Source organism: Lynx canadensis, chromosome A3 (assembly GCF_007474595.2).
Source record: "Lynx canadensis isolate LIC74 chromosome A3, mLynCan4.pri.v2, whole genome shotgun sequence".
NCBI classification, from domain to species: Eukaryota; Metazoa; Chordata; class Mammalia; order Carnivora; family Felidae; genus Lynx; species Lynx canadensis.
Window position 1 is genome coordinate 38,984,093 of NC_044305.1, and position 19,724 is coordinate 39,003,816.

The 19,724-nt window shown below is 39.7% G+C and overlaps 1 protein-coding gene across 3 annotated transcripts in view; it reads right to left on the reverse strand.

Moving 5' to 3' along the window:
* Positions 1–19,724, reverse strand: part of SEL1L2 (SEL1L2 adaptor subunit of ERAD E3 ligase) — a 68,030-nt gene that overhangs the window by 11,889 nt on the left and 36,417 nt on the right. For 2 of the 3 annotated variants that reach the window (XM_032592744.1, XM_030310120.1), the window contains 6 exons: positions 13,014–13,082; positions 12,011–12,088; positions 7,732–7,794; positions 7,075–7,162; positions 2,981–3,129; positions 1,505–1,579 (listed from right to left, as the gene is read on the reverse strand). In XM_032592744.1, coding sequence (XP_032448635.1) covers positions 1,505–1,579; positions 2,981–3,129; positions 7,075–7,162; positions 7,732–7,794; positions 12,011–12,088; positions 13,014–13,082 — 522 coding nt within the window. Of the gene's footprint in view, positions 1–1,504; positions 1,580–1,686; positions 1,853–2,980; positions 3,130–7,074; positions 7,163–7,731; positions 7,795–12,010; positions 12,089–13,013; positions 13,083–19,724 lie in introns of all 3 variants that reach the window. The other variant, XM_032592743.1, reaches the window with a different exon arrangement.

The following is a 19,724-nucleotide window of genomic DNA, read 5'->3' on the forward strand; positions in this document are numbered from 1 at the left end:
ACAACAAACGGACAGGACTTCTATGTGTTTTCAAGCTTTAGAAGGGGTAGGCGGGACCTCTAAAATCTCTGAGAAGGAAGGCAGTGAACAGGCAGGTTCTCCAGAGGATTCAGCTCCACCCTAACTGGGGGGCTGACTGGGGGAATATAGTGACCCTGACAGGCTCTCAGGGGGTCACTTGACAGTGGGGAGGATTCCTCCTTGAATTTCACAGTCACAGCGTGGTGACTGGGTCCTGATGGTTCAGCATTCTCTGCACACACTGCACCACCAGTGCTGATCAGAAATGTTCATTATTAGATTTCCTAACCTCAAGTGAGGTACAGCAGCCTCATCTCCAGAGACACTCATGCCTGACCTCTCTTGTGACACATAGTTAATTTTAGCAGCCTGACTTTTTTTTTATATTGGAGAATTCTGTTTAATATTAATGTCCCCTCATTTTCAACGTCTCTTTTCCTTGGTGCAATTTCCACACATTTCCTGGCTTGGAACAGGCCTGTATTTGTTGCAATTGAGCTGATTTGCCACAGCTGAGAGATTGCTGGTGTTGTTTCCCTACACCAAACAAGGTCTTTATTGCATTTTAGAAAACATACACTTTTCTTCTTTAGGGAATTTCTCACTAAAGTTGCATGGATGGCTTGCTGCTGGGTCACCTGCTCAGCTAGATCTGAGAAGGCACCCCCCATAACTTTTCCCCTCTGCCTCATATTAATATCAGTTGAGAATTTTTTCATACCATTCACTTCTTATAGAAAAGAGGTGATTCGACCTCAGCATGAGACAATTTTAAGCAACTTAATTGGAAGTAAAATTGCTCTTTTATTGCATGAGACTTCCTCACATATCCAAATGCAGATAGAGCTTTGCAGCATCTGTTTGCTTTTAATAATGCCACCTGCCAATGCTTTCCCACCAGTGCTATTACACTTTCCTTATCACATGTGAATCCTGTAAGCGGAGCATGGGAACCCCGGGAATAGGGAGAGGATCATGATATTTGACTCTGGGTTTTGTTCTGTTTTGTTTTCTGATGCTAACATGTTAATAGTTATAATAAAGGTGTGAAGTTGGTAGTAATCATCAATGTGGCACTTCAAAAGAGACATCAAATGAGTCTTAAATCCATAAGTAATTTTACCTATAAATTCATTGAGACATAGGTCACTACTCAGAAAAAAACTCAGCAAATGTGTGACTGAAGCCAGAACAACAAAACTGGTTTCCTGAGTAAAATTGTCATATTTCAAACAATTGTTCTGGTGCCATGGAGACAGAGCCATAGAAAAATTTCTATTGTTTACTAAACCAGGACCTTGAGGATAACAAAGAAATTCCTGGAAATGACCTGTCAACCAAAGACTGACCCTAACATTGGTACAGTTTGAAATACCACCTTCTTGATATCTTGCTTATACACCCGAGAACTCGGCTGAAGCGAATCGATGACTAATAGTGGACAGAGACCAGGTACGTGCTTATTTTTATCTAGGTTCTATACCTTGAATGGCAGCTCGATTCCATAGGAGAAGTGCCATTGGATACATCTTCTCTTTTTCAAGAATTTTAACCTTTTCTAAAAAAAGGAGAAATTTCATTAGGAAGGCTTAAAATACCCGTGTAGTAAAGTCATTTATGCATATGTATGATTGGGGAATTGCAGAGAATTTTAACTTATCTTACTAGATTCCAAAATGAATGCTGAATTGCTTTGAGCTACTTCATACCCCATTTCTGCAAGCAGTGCATACTGAACAAGAGAAGAATCTATATCACCATCCTTATAGGCAAAGTATGCTGTCAGGAATTTCTCAGCCCAGTGGCCTAGTTCACAGACACCTTTATAAAGCTGTATATGGAAAAAGAAATCAAGCAGACTAGTTAGCCAATATACTTCATCCCAGGTAAAGATGAATGAAGTCAATCTTCAGCTCCTGCTGGCTGGTCAGGCAAGGATTTCAGGTTTAAAGCATGGCTTTTTGAAAATTATTTAGGGTGAAGACATAATACCTTTCATAGGCACAGAGATTACAAGTGTGTATTTTTTGGTCTTGAGCTGAAACTTCCGGAGGCTTATTTTAAATTTGCGTAATAAACTTTCCTGACTTAGAGGCTATTTGGCAGGACAAGAATACATCGACTTCTTTTTTTAAAAAAAGGACTTTTCTGGGCACTGCTACACTGCAAGGGTGAGGGATAAGGCCACAGCTGATGTGGAAAGGAGAGAATGAAGGGAAGACAGTGCCTGAGGGTGTAGGTGACATAACCACGAGGGAGGTATGCAGAGCTCTGTGGGGACAAACGTCAACTTAGCTGAATAGCCCTTATGTAACCAAAAGAGGCTAGCCATACATAATTCATTAGGAAGTTGGCAAAGGAGCAACTCTAAAGATAGATTATTAGCTGGCAGCTTTTGAAATGAGTTTCAGAGGGGCCAGATTGCAACATGGAGGTATTTATATTGGTGCAGTGGAAGTGTTTAATAAATCAATGAAGGACATTAAAGTCCTAAAAGCTTTCTTTTGAAAAGTACATCACTGGCTCAGGCTGAAAGAATTCACCTTCTCAGCTGTCATCCAAATCCTCAAAAACCTAAGGGCCCTGCTTTCCGGGAAGCAGTGGGCTGCATTTTCTGGGCTAAATCAAGACTTTCATTACCCACAACTCTCAATCCCACTGAAGTGTCCAGTTGCCCTGGCCATTTGAGTGAAGGCTGAAACAGAGCTCCTTAACTGAATTCTGAGGTGAGCTCTGAACCTGATGAAAAGCCAAATGCAAGAGAGGAGGGATCATTTCTCTTCTTCCCTTTCCCAGCCTGAGTTTCATCACTGCTTTTCCTCCCTGGCAAAAGTCAGTGTTCACGCTGTCAACTGGGAGAGGTAATATCTATAAAATCATAGACACCAACAACTTAAGGACAGTTTCACTTCCTCTGTGTGATAAATGAAAAATACTTTAAAAACATCCCATTATTTACCTCCACAGCAGTTCTGCACGATCTTAACACTCCTGTTCCTGTTGCGTACATCTCGGCCAGATAATAAATGGCGAGGGGCTGCCCACTCTGATGTGCCAAGTAAAAATATTTGAAGGCAAGTTTATAATCCTTCCATACTCCAGAGCCAGCTGAAAATTAAAATTATTTTGAGCCACCCCTCATTTGTGTTATTTTTTATATTATAATCTATGAATATAATGGTCATAGAGATGCCTTCTGTTTTAAATAAGAACCAACCAATCCATAGCCAACCAAAAGTCAAGCTGTTACAGATCCACTATTTGTGGGGGGAAAAGCTGAGTTTGATTATAAGTAAGAATAAGGAAATTTATGTTCTTGACCCATTCAGAAATCTGAAGAAGGACTCTTTAGTCTCATGAAGGTATCTCTTCAATACAACATACCTAAGATTAATAAAAGTAAACTAAGTGTGGTCTCTGAGTACCAGGGACAACAACCAGGATGTGGCTCACCATCCTTGTCCTTCCACACCAGAAGACCAGTGTAGTGCCTCCCTGTCATAACTATGGATTTTGGAGCAGGCAAATCCCAGCTCCAGGAGGCTCAACTCAGATTCAACTCATGCTTGGAGCAAGGAGAGGCATTTGGGACTAGGATAGAAAAATCAGCATACTCTCAGCAGCTGGGATTCATATCCTGGCTCTTTCATTATTCCTTTGTGAGTTGGGTACTTCTAGGCCCTTTATTTTCAAAAGGAGAGGCTTTCACTAGATGGTCCCTAAATTGTCTTCCAGCTGTTAACATTTCATAACCTTTAGAAGCGGTGCCACTAAGAGCAAAGGCTCTGGAGGCAGATCACTTGGGCTTGAATTACCAGTTCCACTAACTGCGTGATCTTGGGCAAGCTCTTGGACCTTAATATGGCTCAGTTTGCTCATCTATAAACTGTAGGATACCCCCTAGATGTGCTGATAGGACTAAATGAGTAAATGCACATAAAGACTTAATAAACATTAGCCATTACTATTTCTCTTATTTTAGAAGCTTGAGTTATCTGATGGATCCTGGGCCTGCAACTTGTAATGAGCCAGAAGAACAAGGCCATCTTAGGCAACTACCCAAGACAAGTACAAAACAGGCCATCTCCTTGGGCTACTAAAGAAAATGTCAGCGGATGTTGCAGTCTGCTGCTACCCTAGCTCTACCTCTGAAAGGAAGGACTTGTGGAGATACTCAGGTATGTTCAGATCTCTTGGTACTTGTCTTGGGCACTCCCTCTCTCAGTCCCCACAGAGTATTACAAAGTTTCATGGCTTCCTAAGACCTCCTACCCCAATCACTCTACCTTCCCTCTCAGAAGACAACTTGGTACCTCCTAGCTCATTGAGGAAATTCTTGCATTGTCTTTTCTCACTTGCTTCTCTCTCCTTCCTTCCAGATTTACATCTGCAATATCCTTTCCGCCATCTCTCCAGTCTTTGAGGGTGAGAAGTTCCTCCTCTTTATTAAGGCTAATGAGGCCTCCACCTACCTGGATGCAGTCAGATCCTAATGCCACCCTATTTTTTCCAGAACCTCTTCATCAATTATCTCATAACTTCCATGACACATTAATTATCTCCAATAATTGGCTGGCTCTTTTTTTTGTCAGAAATTATACCCAGGTCTCCCATCATCTTAAAAAGAATTCCCTCTTGGTTCTTGGTCTCTCTCATGCTACCATTCCATCCTTCTTCCTCCATTTAAAGGCACACAACTTCCAAGAATATTTTTACTTATCTACTTTCTCACCTTCCATTCATACCTCAACACATTGTGTCTGGTTTCTATACCAACCAGTCCAATGACCACATAAACATTCTCTATATTGACAAGGCCCATAGATTCTCAGACCTTTCTTATTTTTTGTTTGTTTTGTTTTGTTTTGAAGAAGCAGGCTTCTCATTACATTTCACAGAGGGGCTCATTTATTCTTTCTTGACAGTTCTATCCTATGGCTTCCTTAAAATCACTTTTTCCCCCCATTCCTCTGATCATGCTTTTTCAGTCTTTTTGTGTCTTCACAGTCCCCACAGAGTCTTCACTCTTTCTTTGCCAATCTTTTCAATACAACAGTGAGGACCACCAGATTTCTGACCATGGCCCACTGTTCCTCTCATGTTTTCGTTTCCTTTTGCAGTCTCAGCTTTTAATTAACTCCTATATGTTGATGCCTCTCAAATCTTTCTCTTCAAGTTTGACCTTTCTTGTGAGTTTCATACCTGTTTTGGGGTATCCACTGGACATCACAAGGCACCTCAAACTCAACCTTTTCAAAAGTGAGCTTCCTGACTATACCTTTTGCCTCCTTCCTCAACTGGTATCTTTTCCTTCAGTCTTCAAATTCCTCCTCAGATTGCTGCCTCAACATTCTATCTAAATCAATCACTCCAGCAATTTGATTTTTGTTAAAAAAGGAGTAGACTTAACAATGCATTTGTCATATGGATCCAGGAAAGACCCCGAAGAGCCAAAGTAATGTTGAAAAAGAAAACCAAAGCTAAAGAAAACCAAAGCTAAAGGCCTCACAATTCTGGACTGCAAGCTGTATTAGCAAGCTATAATCATCAAGATAGTATGGTGCTGACACAAAAGCAATTACATAGATCAGTGGAACAGAACAGAGAACCCAGAAATGGACCCACAAATATATGGCCAACTAATCTTCGACAAAGCAGGAAAGAATATCCAATGGAAAAAAGACAGTTTCTTCAGCAAATGGTGTTGGGAAAACTGGATAGCAACATGCAGAAGAATGAATCTGGACCACTTTCTTACACCGTACACAAAAATAAACTCAAAAATGGATGAAAGACCTAAATGGAAGACAGGAAACCACCAAAATCCTAGAGGAGAGAACAGAAAACAACCTCTTTGATCTTGGCTACAGCAACTTCTTATTAGACATGTCTCCAGAGGCAAGGGAAACAAGAGCAAAAATGAACTATTAGGACCTCATCAAGATAAAAACCTTCTGCACGGTGAAGGAAACAATCAGCAAAACTGAAAGGCAACCGACATAATGGGAGAAGATATTTGCAATGACATATTGGATAAGGGTTAGTATCCAAAATCTATAAAGGACTTACCAAACTCAGCACCCAAAACACAATCCAGTGAAGAAATGGGCAGAAGACATGAATAGACACTTTTCCAAAGAAGACATCCAGATGGCTAACAGACACATGAAAAGATGTTCAACACTGCTTACTATCAGGGAAATACAAATCAAAACCACAATGAGATACTACCTCACACTTATCAGAATGGCTAAAATTAACAACTCAGGAAATGACAGATGTTGGCGAGGATGTGGAGAAAGGGGAACACTTTTGCACTGCTGGTGGGAATGTGAACAGTGCAGCTATTCTGGGAAAATAGTATGGACGTTCCTCAAAAAATTAAAAATAGAGCTTCCCTAGGACCTAGCAATCGCACTACTAGGTATTTATCCAAAGGATACAAATAGCTGATTCGAAGGGGCACATGCACCCCAATGTTTAGAGCAGTGCTATCAACAATAGCCAAATTATGGAAAGAGCTCAAAAGTCCATTGATTGGTGAATGTATAAAAAAGATGTGGTATATACACACACCCACAATGGAATATTACTCAGCAATCTAAAAGAATGAAATCTTGCCATTTGTAACAGCGTGGATGGAACTAGAATGTATTATGCTAAGTGAAATAAGTCAGTCAGAGAAAGATAAATATCATACGATTTCACTAATGTGGAGTTTAAGAAACACAATAGATGAACAGAGGGGAAGGGAAGGAAAAATAAGATAAAAAGAGAGAAAGAGGCAAACCATAAGAAACTCTTAAATACAGAGAACAAACTGAGGGTTTCCTGGAGGAGAGGTGTGGGGAGGGGGATGGGCTTACTGGGTGATGGGCATTAAGGAGGGCACTTGTGGTGAGCACCAGATGTTATATGTAAGTGATGTATCACTAAATTCTACTCCTGAAACCATTATTACACTATATGTTAACTAACTTGGATTTAAATAAAATTAAAAAAAAATAATGCACTTGTCAGTCTTGGCACAGTAGCTATATTTGTAGCACTTACAGTAGTACATGAAGCCTAACTGAAACTGTGCGTTGGGCCATCCTTTCTCTGCAGCTTTCTGAAAGTATTTAAGTGCTTCAGCATAATTCTGCAAGATAATTACACTTTATTACTCAAAGGTGTATTGTATAACTCCATGGTAACAATTGCCTTCTTTTTTTTTTTAAAGAGTATAGATAGTGCCTTATGTGATTTAGGCTAATTAAAATAGTATCAGAAGCATTATAGACTTTAGTTAATAATTATACTGTATTAGGAAATAATTATCTCATTTTCACTGTAAATTATGTCTTTTCCTACACTGACAGTATTTTTTTTTTTTTTTTAGATATTGGGGAAAGGTCACCCAAAAGTGCAGAGGATAACAAAAAAGATAAATTTCTCTGTCAGAAAAAGTCTTCAGGAATTATATAATATCTAAGGTTACTTAGAATCTATAATTCTAAGATATAAATATGGTCATTATTCTTGTCACAAATTTGTTCTATGTCTCTTTGGCAAATATTCCACTGGATTATTTTATTTCTATCATCAAATACGATAGTTTGGCAAACTAGGTATTAGACACTAATTCTTTTAAATTAATCAACAATCATGAATTTTACCCCATAAATTGCTAGAAATATGTTGAAAAGATAATGAAATTATTTAACTTACCACAGGAACTCCTTTCCCATAAAAGTAAAGAAGACCGAGCCCATGAAGACCAATTGCATTGCCCTGGAACAGTTTTAAAAATCCAAGTAAAGTCCCAGAAGAATTCATGATAAGGTAAATTATGGAAAAATCATTCTAAATATTTAAAATGCACCCAGTAGAGGTTTAATCAAGGCAGGTTAATGAGACAGTTGGTAAATTATTCTGTCTCTCTCTAGTTTCTCCTTTCATGCCTTCATAACCCCCTCTGAGGAGAAAAGAGGGAAACAAAAGCCAAATCTTTTCTCCATTCTTTCATTCAGCATTTATTTAGCGCTAGCTTTGTGAGTGACTCCATAATAGGCATTGGACAGATGTAGGAGGTGAAAGTTGAGAGGTGACAAAACAATGATCCCTGTCTTAGAGAGTTCACAGGCTAGTGGGCTCTGATCCACTAAGTAGCGCCTCTTAAAATAGTCACGTCAAAAGTGGTAAGTCCTGTACTAGAAACAGATCAGGAGTCTTGTGGACACCTAGAAGGGGGACTCAACTGCCTAGATGAGGGTAGAGACTGAGGGGATTGAGTTGTCAGAGGTGGTTGACATTTGAGTTTGGTCTTGAAGGATGTGTAGGAATTTTCCAGAAGAGAGAAGTCTATCCAGACACTTGTTAACTGCTTTGGTCAAAGGAGGTTGACATAAATGGCCAAGTAACATTTTAGAGATTCTTTGAATTTCGATCTAGCAATTCTGGATGGTAAGGTGTTGTTAATATATGTTTCTTTATTTAAATCTGATTGCTTATAACATCATCAGTGTTTTCTTTTCCATTTGATGCTAAATTAACTACCATTTCTTTTTCTGATTAGTATTCTAAAAAGCCTATGGAATGGAGTATTTATTTAGCGTGTTTAGAATTTAGCACATGTTCAAATACATCAGTACTTTGCATATCAATCCTGGATGAAGTGTGAACCTTGAAAGTGACTTCCCCAACCAGGAAGCCCACTTTTCTTTTTTGTCTCCCATCATGTATTTCACCTGCTAGTGACTGAGTAAAGAGGCACATTTGGCCACTCGACTGTCATTCAGTAGACATATAGGTTTGTTTTACAGGTTTATAGTATTTCCTCAGGACTCAAGTTTTGGTAGAAAACTCTCCAGATTCTTCTTCCCACCTAAATGTAGTTATTGTGGATGCAGCCAGAGTCCCTCTCACTGTTACAGGAATAGCACGTAACTAGAGAAGGCATAGTTCAAAAATTATTTCGAAACTCCAAAGTTTGAGCCTATGCATATCAAAGGGCCAGCTATTCCAAGAATTCTTAAGGATGGCCCAGCTGTATTTAAAACCGGTGGTATACAACTGCTCTCTTCTTCTTGCCTGTCCCCTTACTATGTATCTACTTGTTGTCCTAAAACTCTTGGGAAAGTCTGGTCTGGGGGTGGTAAGGCCTTGTGTGATGGATGTGGTAAAGTCTGGTGAGTCTGTCTTCTAACAGTGAGTCTGTCTTCATTCAGGTGTTGAGAAAAATAGAAGAGAAGGGAAATGAGAATAGAGAAGGAGGAAGGGAGAGAAGAGGGTAAGGTTTCTAACCTTTGGCTCACCAAATATTTATGGACCAGAGTACTTGTTTATAATTTTCAGGTCAGGAGTGGCCCACTTAGATCCCTCCAGGAGCCATTCAGGTAATGTAAGTAGTACATCAATCTGGTGATAGACTGACAGAGACTGAGGCAAATCAGAGAGTTCCTGCCCTGTTTAAAGGCAGTAGCACCACTCAAGAAACTGCCCCAGGCAACTGTTGTCACATGGAGTGGCAGCCTCATATGGTCAGCTCTTCCCATTTTCCAAGAAAAGCTGGATGTCCAAATTTGTATATGAATTTCCTGGTTTGTTTTTTTTTACTTCAATATAGTTGACACACGATGTTACATTAGTTTCAGGTGTACAGGATAGTGATTCGACAACTTTATACATTGCGCTGTGCTCACAGGTGTAGCTACCAACCATCACCATGTAAAACTTCCTAATTTTTGAAACATTTTTTGGGCCAAATACAACATATGTGTAGGCAATCCCCCCACGAACAACTTCCACTTTAGGGCTCATTGCTCTTGCTTAGGTTAAGTGACATGAACTTAGAAAGCAGATGGTCATTTATTGTCAAATATGTAATGAACTTCAATGTACTAAGACCACTATCCTCCTCTAGTTGAGGAGACATGGCCTTCAGATAATAGGAGAGAAGGCATAAGGTAGAAGCAGTAAAATTCCAGCAGTACAGAGAGTGAATGCAGGGCAAGTGCAGAAAAGAGAAAAATTATATAAGCCAAGGTGGGTAGAGGTGGTTTTGTGGAAGGAGAGAGGAGAGAGGATTGAGCTCTCCTCTGGGAAATGGGTTGGATTCAAAATGGGGGATTTTAGGGAGGGAGTCAGAATGACAGAAGTGATAGGGATGGGCCTGATCTGTGAAAGAGAAAACCAGAAGAATATGGTCCAATATGGACCCAACAGGATAACTGCTCATGTTTCTGAGAAAATAAGATAAAAGAAGTCATAAAGACTGTAGCTTTGTATTCTGATCTGATGACTTAAAAGCAAATTAAAAAACATATATATATATATATATAATCTTAATGTTATATCTTATCTTAATATTATATATAGTAAGAGTATGGGTATGCAGAAAGTGGAGGATAGAAAGACAGAAAACCTTTTACTTTGGTAGTGACCCCAAGTGAGAAATCTAATAAACCATCAACCAGGTGATGATAAAGGAATATATGGTCATGTCCACCTGATGCCATTCAGAATAATTACCTAAATATAATTTTAGATTTATCTGTAAAGAAAGACAGCTCAGATTTAGAACACAAGTAGCTCAGATTCCTGCCCTGAATAGCTTGGAAGCCGGGTTAATTTACACACCCAACTTCCTGGCGTTATTCCTTTGGGCTGACAAATCAGTGTTATTTGCCAGATTACAAGAGATCTTCCTCTGTTACTTAACCCCACCTCTTTTTTCAGCCAGTTTTCCCTTGTCATCCTAATCTAATGGTACTCCACCCAGATCACTTTCTTGCTGAGCAAAAATTTCATATAAATTACAAGGGAGAGGAGAGGAGAGGAGTACCAGCCTTCTCAGTAATTTACAACACAATAGCAGCAGCTCCAAGGTGCTAGTCACTTATAAATAGGCTCCTAAAGCAGCATGTGGGCTTTTAAAAACTCAGTACAGTTGAAAGTATTCCCCAGTTTGAGCACATCTTTACTCCCAGTGTTGCAGTAAAGCATTGTGAGACAATGAAATCCTTCCTGCTGTGCAGGGTTAGAAAGTTTATCAAGGCCATTTCCCAGCATTAGGCACATGGGTGTTACAATGAGGATGTTCTTAATGCACTAAAGGAAGTCAGAGTAGTCTACTAAGTTTTATCAGACAGATGCTAGCGTCACTGAGCCCCGGAATCAAGACAAAAATTTTAGTGGCAGGAGCCATATTATTCCATTTCTATATTCCTTCATAGATCCAATTAATTCTGCTTTGGATATGCTTTGAAGTTCACTCTACCTAACTGGCCCCAGACTGCAGAAGATAAGCTGACCCACTGCATCTACTGTAAGCCAGGCACTGCTTTAAGTACTTTGCAATAAAAGGCATATAAACATAAACTCATTAGATCCTGGCAACAACAATATGAGGCAAATCTTCTTATATTCCCATTTTACATTTGGGAAAATTGAGGCACAGAGAAGTTAAGTAACTTGCCCATGGTCACACAGGCAGTATGCTGCAGGGCTGGCATTTAAACCATGGATTCTGCCTCCAGAGTTGTGTCTCAACCATCTTGTCCTGGTCACCTATCTGATGATCTGCCTGGGCCAGGGAGATTTCTGGCCTTTGAGTAAGACTAAACTGGAAAAAACTAGGCATTTCTTATTTGTCCTTGTCCTGAACTTACTGCAGATATTGTTTGAGTTTTCCCTTCCTCTGTCCTCTTTTATTTCCTGTTTCCTGAGCTAGGTGGCCTCACCTACTGGGGGACAGAAAGCTGAGCTTTTGTTTGCCCTAATGCTGGAGAAGCATGTCATTGCCATTTTTCGTTTACTGAGAAAACAAGATGTGTCTCCCCCTATCCCAACTCCACATTTTATTGTCAATGATATTCTTCTCCAAGACATGAAACTCCCAGGCTCATTACTTGGGCATGGGGCTTTGAAATAAACTCTTCTGCATGAGTCTGCATGTAATAAAAGCCAAGTGTTTTAAAGTGCTTACAGAAATGGGCTGAGTACATACCTTACTGGCTGCCATGGAAAAGTATTTGAAGGCAGTTGCGTTATTTTGTGGGGCTGCAGCATTCCCCTCTAAATACATCTACAGAAACAAACAAGAGGATGTAAAAAAAAACTGAGGAATTTGTGGGTGATTAAAATGTTTTAGAACTACATAGAAGTGATAGTTGGCCAACATTGTGAAATGCAGTGAATGCCACTGAATATACAGTTTAAAATTGTTGATTTTACGTTGATTTCACCTCAATTTTAATCAAAGAAAAAACTGAGGAAGCAACCTACAACACACATTCTGGAGTGACCTGGCCTAAGGGTAGAGAAACTGACCCTATTTTGTGTCTTTTTCACTGTTTCCTTCCATCTAAATTAGTATGTAGCACTTCTGGAAAAGGAGCATTTGTCCCCATGGTTACTAATGCAAATTGGCCGCAGGGAGCCAAGGGCAGCACTTGGGGGGATGAATGGTCTTTGAAGGAGAGAAAAAAATGTTCTTCTTTAGAGGAACTGTCCACAAAAGTTGCTCAGCAGCCCAGGGCCCTCCCTTGATAGGTGGCCCCAGGATGGACTTTGGTCGGCTTAGAGCTGGTTCTCATTTCCAGGGTGTAGGAAGGAGGCATCTCACGGGAGGCGGGGGGGGGGGGGGGGGGGGGGGGGGGGGGGATGGGGGAGGGGAGGGTGGCTATACCAGTTAGATGTTCAGTTCGCCAGATCTCTTGTTACATGCCAGAGTAGGGGGTCATGGTGGTGGTAGGGGTCTCTGCCCAGGAACCCTGAGCCAGGTGCACTTTCAAGGCTGTTTTTGGTGCCTCAGACAAAGGCTGCTGTTGTATGGGGCTTTTTCTCAAACTGTCACCTCAAGAATACTATCCTCAGTCTGTAGTGGAATGCCCTGGCCAGCTGCTTCCATGAAAGACATCTGTCATGCTATACTGGGTTCAATTAGCTGGTACCATTAGTTTCTTAGGTTTTTAAGAAATGAAAAGTACTGATCAAGATGAAGCATGTACCTTTCCTATAAATGCCATGGCATTTGCACTCCCAGCCTTTGCTGCCTTTAAGAAGTAGTATAATGCTTTCTGGAGAGAAAAGGAACAAACAGTATTATTGACAGTCACAAACATATCCTACAAAATGTTTTTCAAACCAAACTTTATTTCATTTAACATACATTCAAAAAATATCTATGAAATGCCCACACTGTTTAAGGCACTATTTCAAATGTTATTTCAACCATAAACCTGAAGAGTGGGTGCCATATAGAGTTCACAAATATAATTTTAAAATGTGAGGACTGTTCCTTGCATGTGGAAAGGCATCATGGGCATGTGGCTTTGTGGAGGACAGATGAATCCCACCTATAGAACTACATAGTTCATTATTTTGAAAAAGTATGCTTCGATGTTAACAGTATGTACTTATTTTATAAGACATTTTGTACAATTTGGTAGAATTGGACATGCAGCCTCCTAATGTTTATAAGGCCGAGTGAGTAAAACAAGACACCTCTAGCTCCTGCTGAGACTAAGTCTTTTTTTTTTAATATGTAATTTATTGTCAAATTGGTTTCCATACAACACCCAGTGCTCATCCCAACCAGTGCCCTCCTCATGCCCATCACCCATTTTCCCCTCTGACCCCACCCCCCGCCATTAACCCTCAGTTTGTTCTCTGTATTTAAGAGTCTCTTACGGTTTGACTCCCTCCCTCTCTGTTTGTAACCTTTTTCCCTCCTCTCTTCCCCCATGGTCTCTGTTAAGTTTCTCAGGATCCACATATGAGTGAAAACATGGTAACTGTCTTTCTCTGCCTGACTTATTTCACTTAGCATAATACTCTCCAGTTCTATGCATGTTGCTACAAATGGCCATATTTCATTCTTTCTCATTGCCAAGTAGTATTCCATTGTATATATAAACCACATCTTCTTCATCCATTCGTCAGTTGATGGACATTTAGGCTCTTTCCATAATTTAGCTATTGTTGAAAGTGCTGCTATAAATATTGGGGTACAAGTGCTCCTGTGCATCAGCACTACTGTATCCTTTGGGTAAATTCCTAGCAGTGCTATGGCTGGGTCATAGGGTAGTTCTATTTTTAATTTTTTGAGGAATCTCCACACTATTTTCCAGAGCGGCTGCACCAGTTTGCATTCCCACCAACAGTGCAAGTCTTTTTATAGAAGTGAACTTCAGGCTAATTCTTTCTAAAGCAAAATGAAGGAGGCCAGCCTAGCCTCTGCTTCTCTCTAGGTTGTAACATTAATTGAAACGCTCAGTCTAGAACATCTAAGGGCTGACCTGTCCCTTGTTGTCCCATTCCTTAGGCTTCATCTTAACCTCCCAGAAGTTCTCCTCAGAAACCACATGGAGCATTAAAAGAAATTAGGCCCACAAATGAGAAATGAAGACACTTTCCAAAGTGTCTTTTTAGGACGTAACTCTTCTGTCTTTAAAAAGCCTCAACTAAGAGTGCCTGGGTGGCTCCGTTGGTTAAGCGTCTGACTCTTGATCTCAGCTGAGGTCATGATCTCACAGTTTGTGAGATCAAATCCCATGTCAGGCTCTGTGCTGACAGTGTGGAGCCTGCTTGGGATTCTCTCTTGCTCTCTGCTTCCCTCTCTCTCTCTCTCTTTCGCAAAATAAATAGACTTAAAAAAAAAAAGCCTAGGAGCATCTGGATGGCTCAGCTGGTTAAGCATCTGACTTTGGCTCAGGTCATGATCTCATAGTTTGTGAGTTCAAGCCCTGCGTCAGGCTCTGTGCTGATAGCTCAGAGCCTGGAGCCTACTTCAGATACTGTGTCTCCCTCTCTCTCTCTCTGTGCCCCTCCCCTGCTCACACTCTGTCTCTGTCTCTCTCAAAAATAAACATTAAAAAAAAAAACAAAAAAAAACAAACCTTGACTAGGTTGACATACAAGAATCTGCTCCTTCCCAAAGAGGAGAGGACATTTAAGGAAGAAATGTGAGTAGTTCCTTTATATGTACATTTGCTCCAGAAATATTGCCAACTTATTTGGGAATCATACCCTTGTTGTAAGTTAGTCTGCCTTGTGGACATAACTAAATACGAATGCCACCAGTGCTGAACCTCACAAAATCATATACCCATTCATCCATTTATCTCTTCTATTCTTCATTTATTCTTTGTTTCAAAAACTTAATTCAAAAGTGTTATATATAGTAGTAGTGTGTTAAGTATTATAGGTGATTCATAGATGAACAAAAACACCATCCCTACATAAGCTTTCCACCAATACTGCTGTGAAGAAAGGTAAATAGCAATGACAGTAGGCGAAAGGTGGGATAAAAGCAACACCAAAAAGAATTAGAGAGGCATGGAATAACAGAAATTGTATATAAGTGTTTTACAAGCTTTGTCTTACCTAATCTTCACAACAGCAGTATAAGGAATGACACTCAAAGTGAAGCAGCTGGTACCAGAATTCTCCCAATTCAATTCCCATGCACTTAGTACTCTGCCTTCATGGTGTCAAGAAAGAGGACTTAAATGACAAAGGTCTCACAAAAGATGGAGAGGATTCACCAGCACAGAGGGCATCATAGGCTGGAGGAATAACATGAGCAAGGAACGGAGATAGAAATGTTCAAGATGTGTTTAGGAAACAGTAATTACTTCAGTATGGCTGAAGTAGAATATCCAAAAGTTAAGGTGTGCAGGAATATGATGGGGCCATATTATACCAGTCCTGGATACTAGGCCAAAGTTCCTCTTTTATTTGGCAGAAAATAGAAGGCATTGGAAATTTATGATCATAAGGGAATCTTGAGACAACAAATGATGTCCAAAATGTCTAGAATAACCTAAGTGTCAATTGGATAGGAGCAAATTGTAGCAATGTATGATTTATCAATCATCTATCAGTAAATAAATCAAAGGTATGATTTACCAATCACATTTATCTGATCCCATTAATACAGAAAATGAAGGTATTTCTTATAAATGAGTCAAGACCCAAAATACCCATGGGTAACTATCATGGCATACATCCATACATTTAATTGTTTGCTTAATTTTCTGTCTCCCCCAGTGTTGAATCCTCTGTACTTAGCACAGTATCTACTGTATATCAGTCACTTAGGAAATATTTCTGGACTGAATGCATGAGTGAATGAATGAAAGAGTAAGTTTATAAATCTCTAAAACAGGGGAACTAGATTTTAAGCATTATAGTCCCTTATAATTCTCATACTATGATTCTGTGACATAATTCTCAAAGTCTAGTTTCAGAATCTGGCTTTCAAATACATATTTGGCAATAGAGAGTTCTGGGGGAAAAAACTGTCATTCTGGTGAACTATACTTGAACTGTTAAAGGAGATAAAAAAATAAGAATCAGAAGATAAGAATCCTGGAGTTTTCCCCATCTTTCAATATAATGATCCCATAAGGACTAAAGGAATTGAAGCTTTCTCTAATTTCCCCTTCTATACCCCTCCACTCTCATGACTTACTCAGCATTTCAGTTCTCTTTTATTTGTCTTTAAATTAACCTACCTTTAATGCTGTTGCATTTACTAAACATTTACTAAGCTCTGTGTGAAAGTATCACACAAGTTACTTTGATGGGTCCTTGCTCTCAAAGAGTTAAATATCCATCCATCCATCCACCCATCCATCCATCCACCCATCCATCCATCCACCCATCCATCATCTGCTGCAGTCTGCATATTTGTGTCCCTTCAAAATTCATATGTTGAAACCTAATATCCAAGATGATGGTATTAGGAGGTGGGGCCTTTGGAAGGTGACTGGCAGAGCTTTCATGAATGGGATTAGTGTCTTTATAAAAGAGGCCCCAGAGAGCAAGCTCAAGTTCTGTTACATGAGGATACAACAAGAAGTCCATAAACTGGATAGAGGGCCCTATCTAACCATGCTGACACGTTGATGTCAGACTTCAAGCTTTGAGAACTGTGAGAAATATATTTCCATTGTTTATAAGCCACCCAGACTATGGTATTTTTGTTACAGTGGCTAAGACTGACACCATCTATCCTTTATTCAAATATTTACTGAGCACCTAGTCATATTTTACTGATTCTCAGATGTGCCCCCCACTTTAATCAGACACTTCTTACTATCAATGGCATCATATAATTTATATTGGCAGTGTATTTTCTTTCTCAGTAGAACACAAAATAAAGTATCTTATGGTGTCTTAGATAGGTTGAAATATAGTATGTCCCAGACATTATGCTAAGAGAAATTTTATTATTTAAACACACATCTATTTTTTTTACTAAAAAAATTTTTTTAATGTTTTTATTTATTTTTGAGAGAGAGAGAGACAGAGTGTGACTGGGGAAGGGGCAGAGAGAGGGAGACACAGAATCTGAAGCAGGCTGTGGGCTCTGAGCTGTCAGCACAGAGCCCCACACAGGGCTCAAACTCACAAACCATGAGATCATAACCTGAGCCAAAGTTGGATGCTTAACTGACTGAGACACCCAGGTGCCCCCACGTCTCTTTAAAAAAAAAAACAAAAAACAAAACAACGAGCATGATTTTTCATTGGTTCAAGAAAATCCCTAGTTTAATCAGTTTATAACATTTCCCCTAGAATGAAATGCCAAGAAATATTTATAAACACTGAAAATAAATATAAACTGAAAATACTTATAAATACTCCTTTTATCTCAAAATTTGTAAATCATCCTGAAAAGGGATGATATTAGCTCTTGATTTTTTTAATGGGTGGCAGGATAGACAAAGCAGTTGCTCTTACATATCGGATTATTATGCCTCTGCTAGATTTAATTTAATTATGCCATATCCACTTTAATAATATGCACCCAAATACCCAGCATTCCTAAGCCAATTCATGCTGAGCCTGTACATATTCAGGAATGCAAATTACATTAAAATGTATGTGTAGAAATTCAAGATAATGTAATCAGGGCTTGCATATACAATATTTTTCGATAATTAAGAATTTAGTAGTGGGGGAGGGAGAGGTGAAAATGTTGCCTTATAGTGACAACCCATGAAAGAGATTAATTTAATCAAACAATGAGGAGAAAAAAAAGGCAAACGAGTTATTTCCAAGTTTTTGATACTTAATTTTCTGGGAAGTAAACTGGGCATTACTTACATTTATAAAGAAGCTTGCTACGTTAATCATTTTCTTTGGTGGACCAAAGCATTAGCATACTGGCTCAAGTGGTGGCTCTCAGGCTGAGGACTAACATATAATGCTTAGGATGCTATCACTCACTAACTCACTCATTCATTCATTCATTCATTCATTTGTTCAATAAATACTAAGTACTTAATATATACCAGGTACTATCAGAGTACAGGATACATAGAACGAGCAAGATAGACAAGAACTTACATTCCATAATGGAATGGAATAACATTCCATTATTATCCAGATAATAAACAAGATCAAAATAATTCAGGGAGTGATATGAGCTAGAGGAAAATAAACACTGTAATAGGATGAGCAGTGGAACAGTAGAGTTGATCAAGAAAATCCTTTCTAAAGAGGTAAGACTTGAAAGATGAGAGGCTAGCCATGGGAAGAGTTATAGTAACAGCCTTTCAGAAACTGGGTCTATCCTTTTACCTTCTCTCTCCACTTTGCATCACCCTCCAAGTTGATTCTGGTGCATTCTGGTAAGCTGCAAAACTGACCACAGTACTTTGCCGTTGTGCCTTCATTAGGAGTCCTTTTAACTACCCCTTCAATGCTGGCTGACCTTGTAATTTGCTTTGGCCAAAAGAATGTGGTTGGAAGTGATTTGTGAGTTCCAACCCAAGGCTGTCTACCCTTGTGTTCTTAGAACCTTTGGCTGCTATGTGAAAAGCTTGGGCATAGTTGGCTGGGAGAAGAAAGCATGTGGAGAAACCTAGTCATCTTAGGTGTCACAGATGAGGCCATCATAAACCAGCCTGCCCTGGCCAATACTCTACAGATGCATGAGCAAGCCTAGTCAAGATTGGTTGAGCCTGGCTGAGACCAGAAGAATTACCCACCTGAGCCCAGCCAAAACTGCTAAACTGCCAAAATCATGAATTAAATAAATGGTTGTTGTTTTAAGCCATCTAAATTGGGGAGTGGTTTATGATGCAGCCTAAACTCATTGATACATAAGCCAATCAGTCTGAAGATTTGAAGCCTTGACTGGAGCACTCTATGCAGGTTTAGGTTTATTAGGCTGAGGTAAGCTGGAAGGACAAGCCTGTGCTCACACCTAGAATGCGCCTGAACCACTCAGATGTTCTGGAAATAAGCCAGCATTTTGGTGATGTCTGGATGGGAAGTATGGGGCCCAACACTACCATTTGAAAATTTTCAAATAGTGGTCAGAAACCTGATAAATTATATGATTCCTTCTTTTTGCTTTATAAATGAGGAAACTAGATTTTAGAGGTTGTATGTCTCCCACCCCACCCAGCTCAAAAGGAAGTACAGTTTAATGGAAAGAGCACAGGCTTTGAATGTTGAAGCCCAGAGTTCAGATTCTGATTCTCAACATTACTACCCAGCTGTGATACTTGAAACAGTTTACTTCATTCCTCCAGCCTCAGCTCCTCCTCTGTAAAATAGAGATAGTAAAACCTCTGTGGATGAGTGCATAGGAGAGCCTGACTGAGTTCCTTGGTGTTGCCCAAGTGCCTGGCTGTTGCTACTACAGCACCAGAATCTTTGACTCAGCATTGGTATTACATTTCATCCTCATCTGGAGGCAG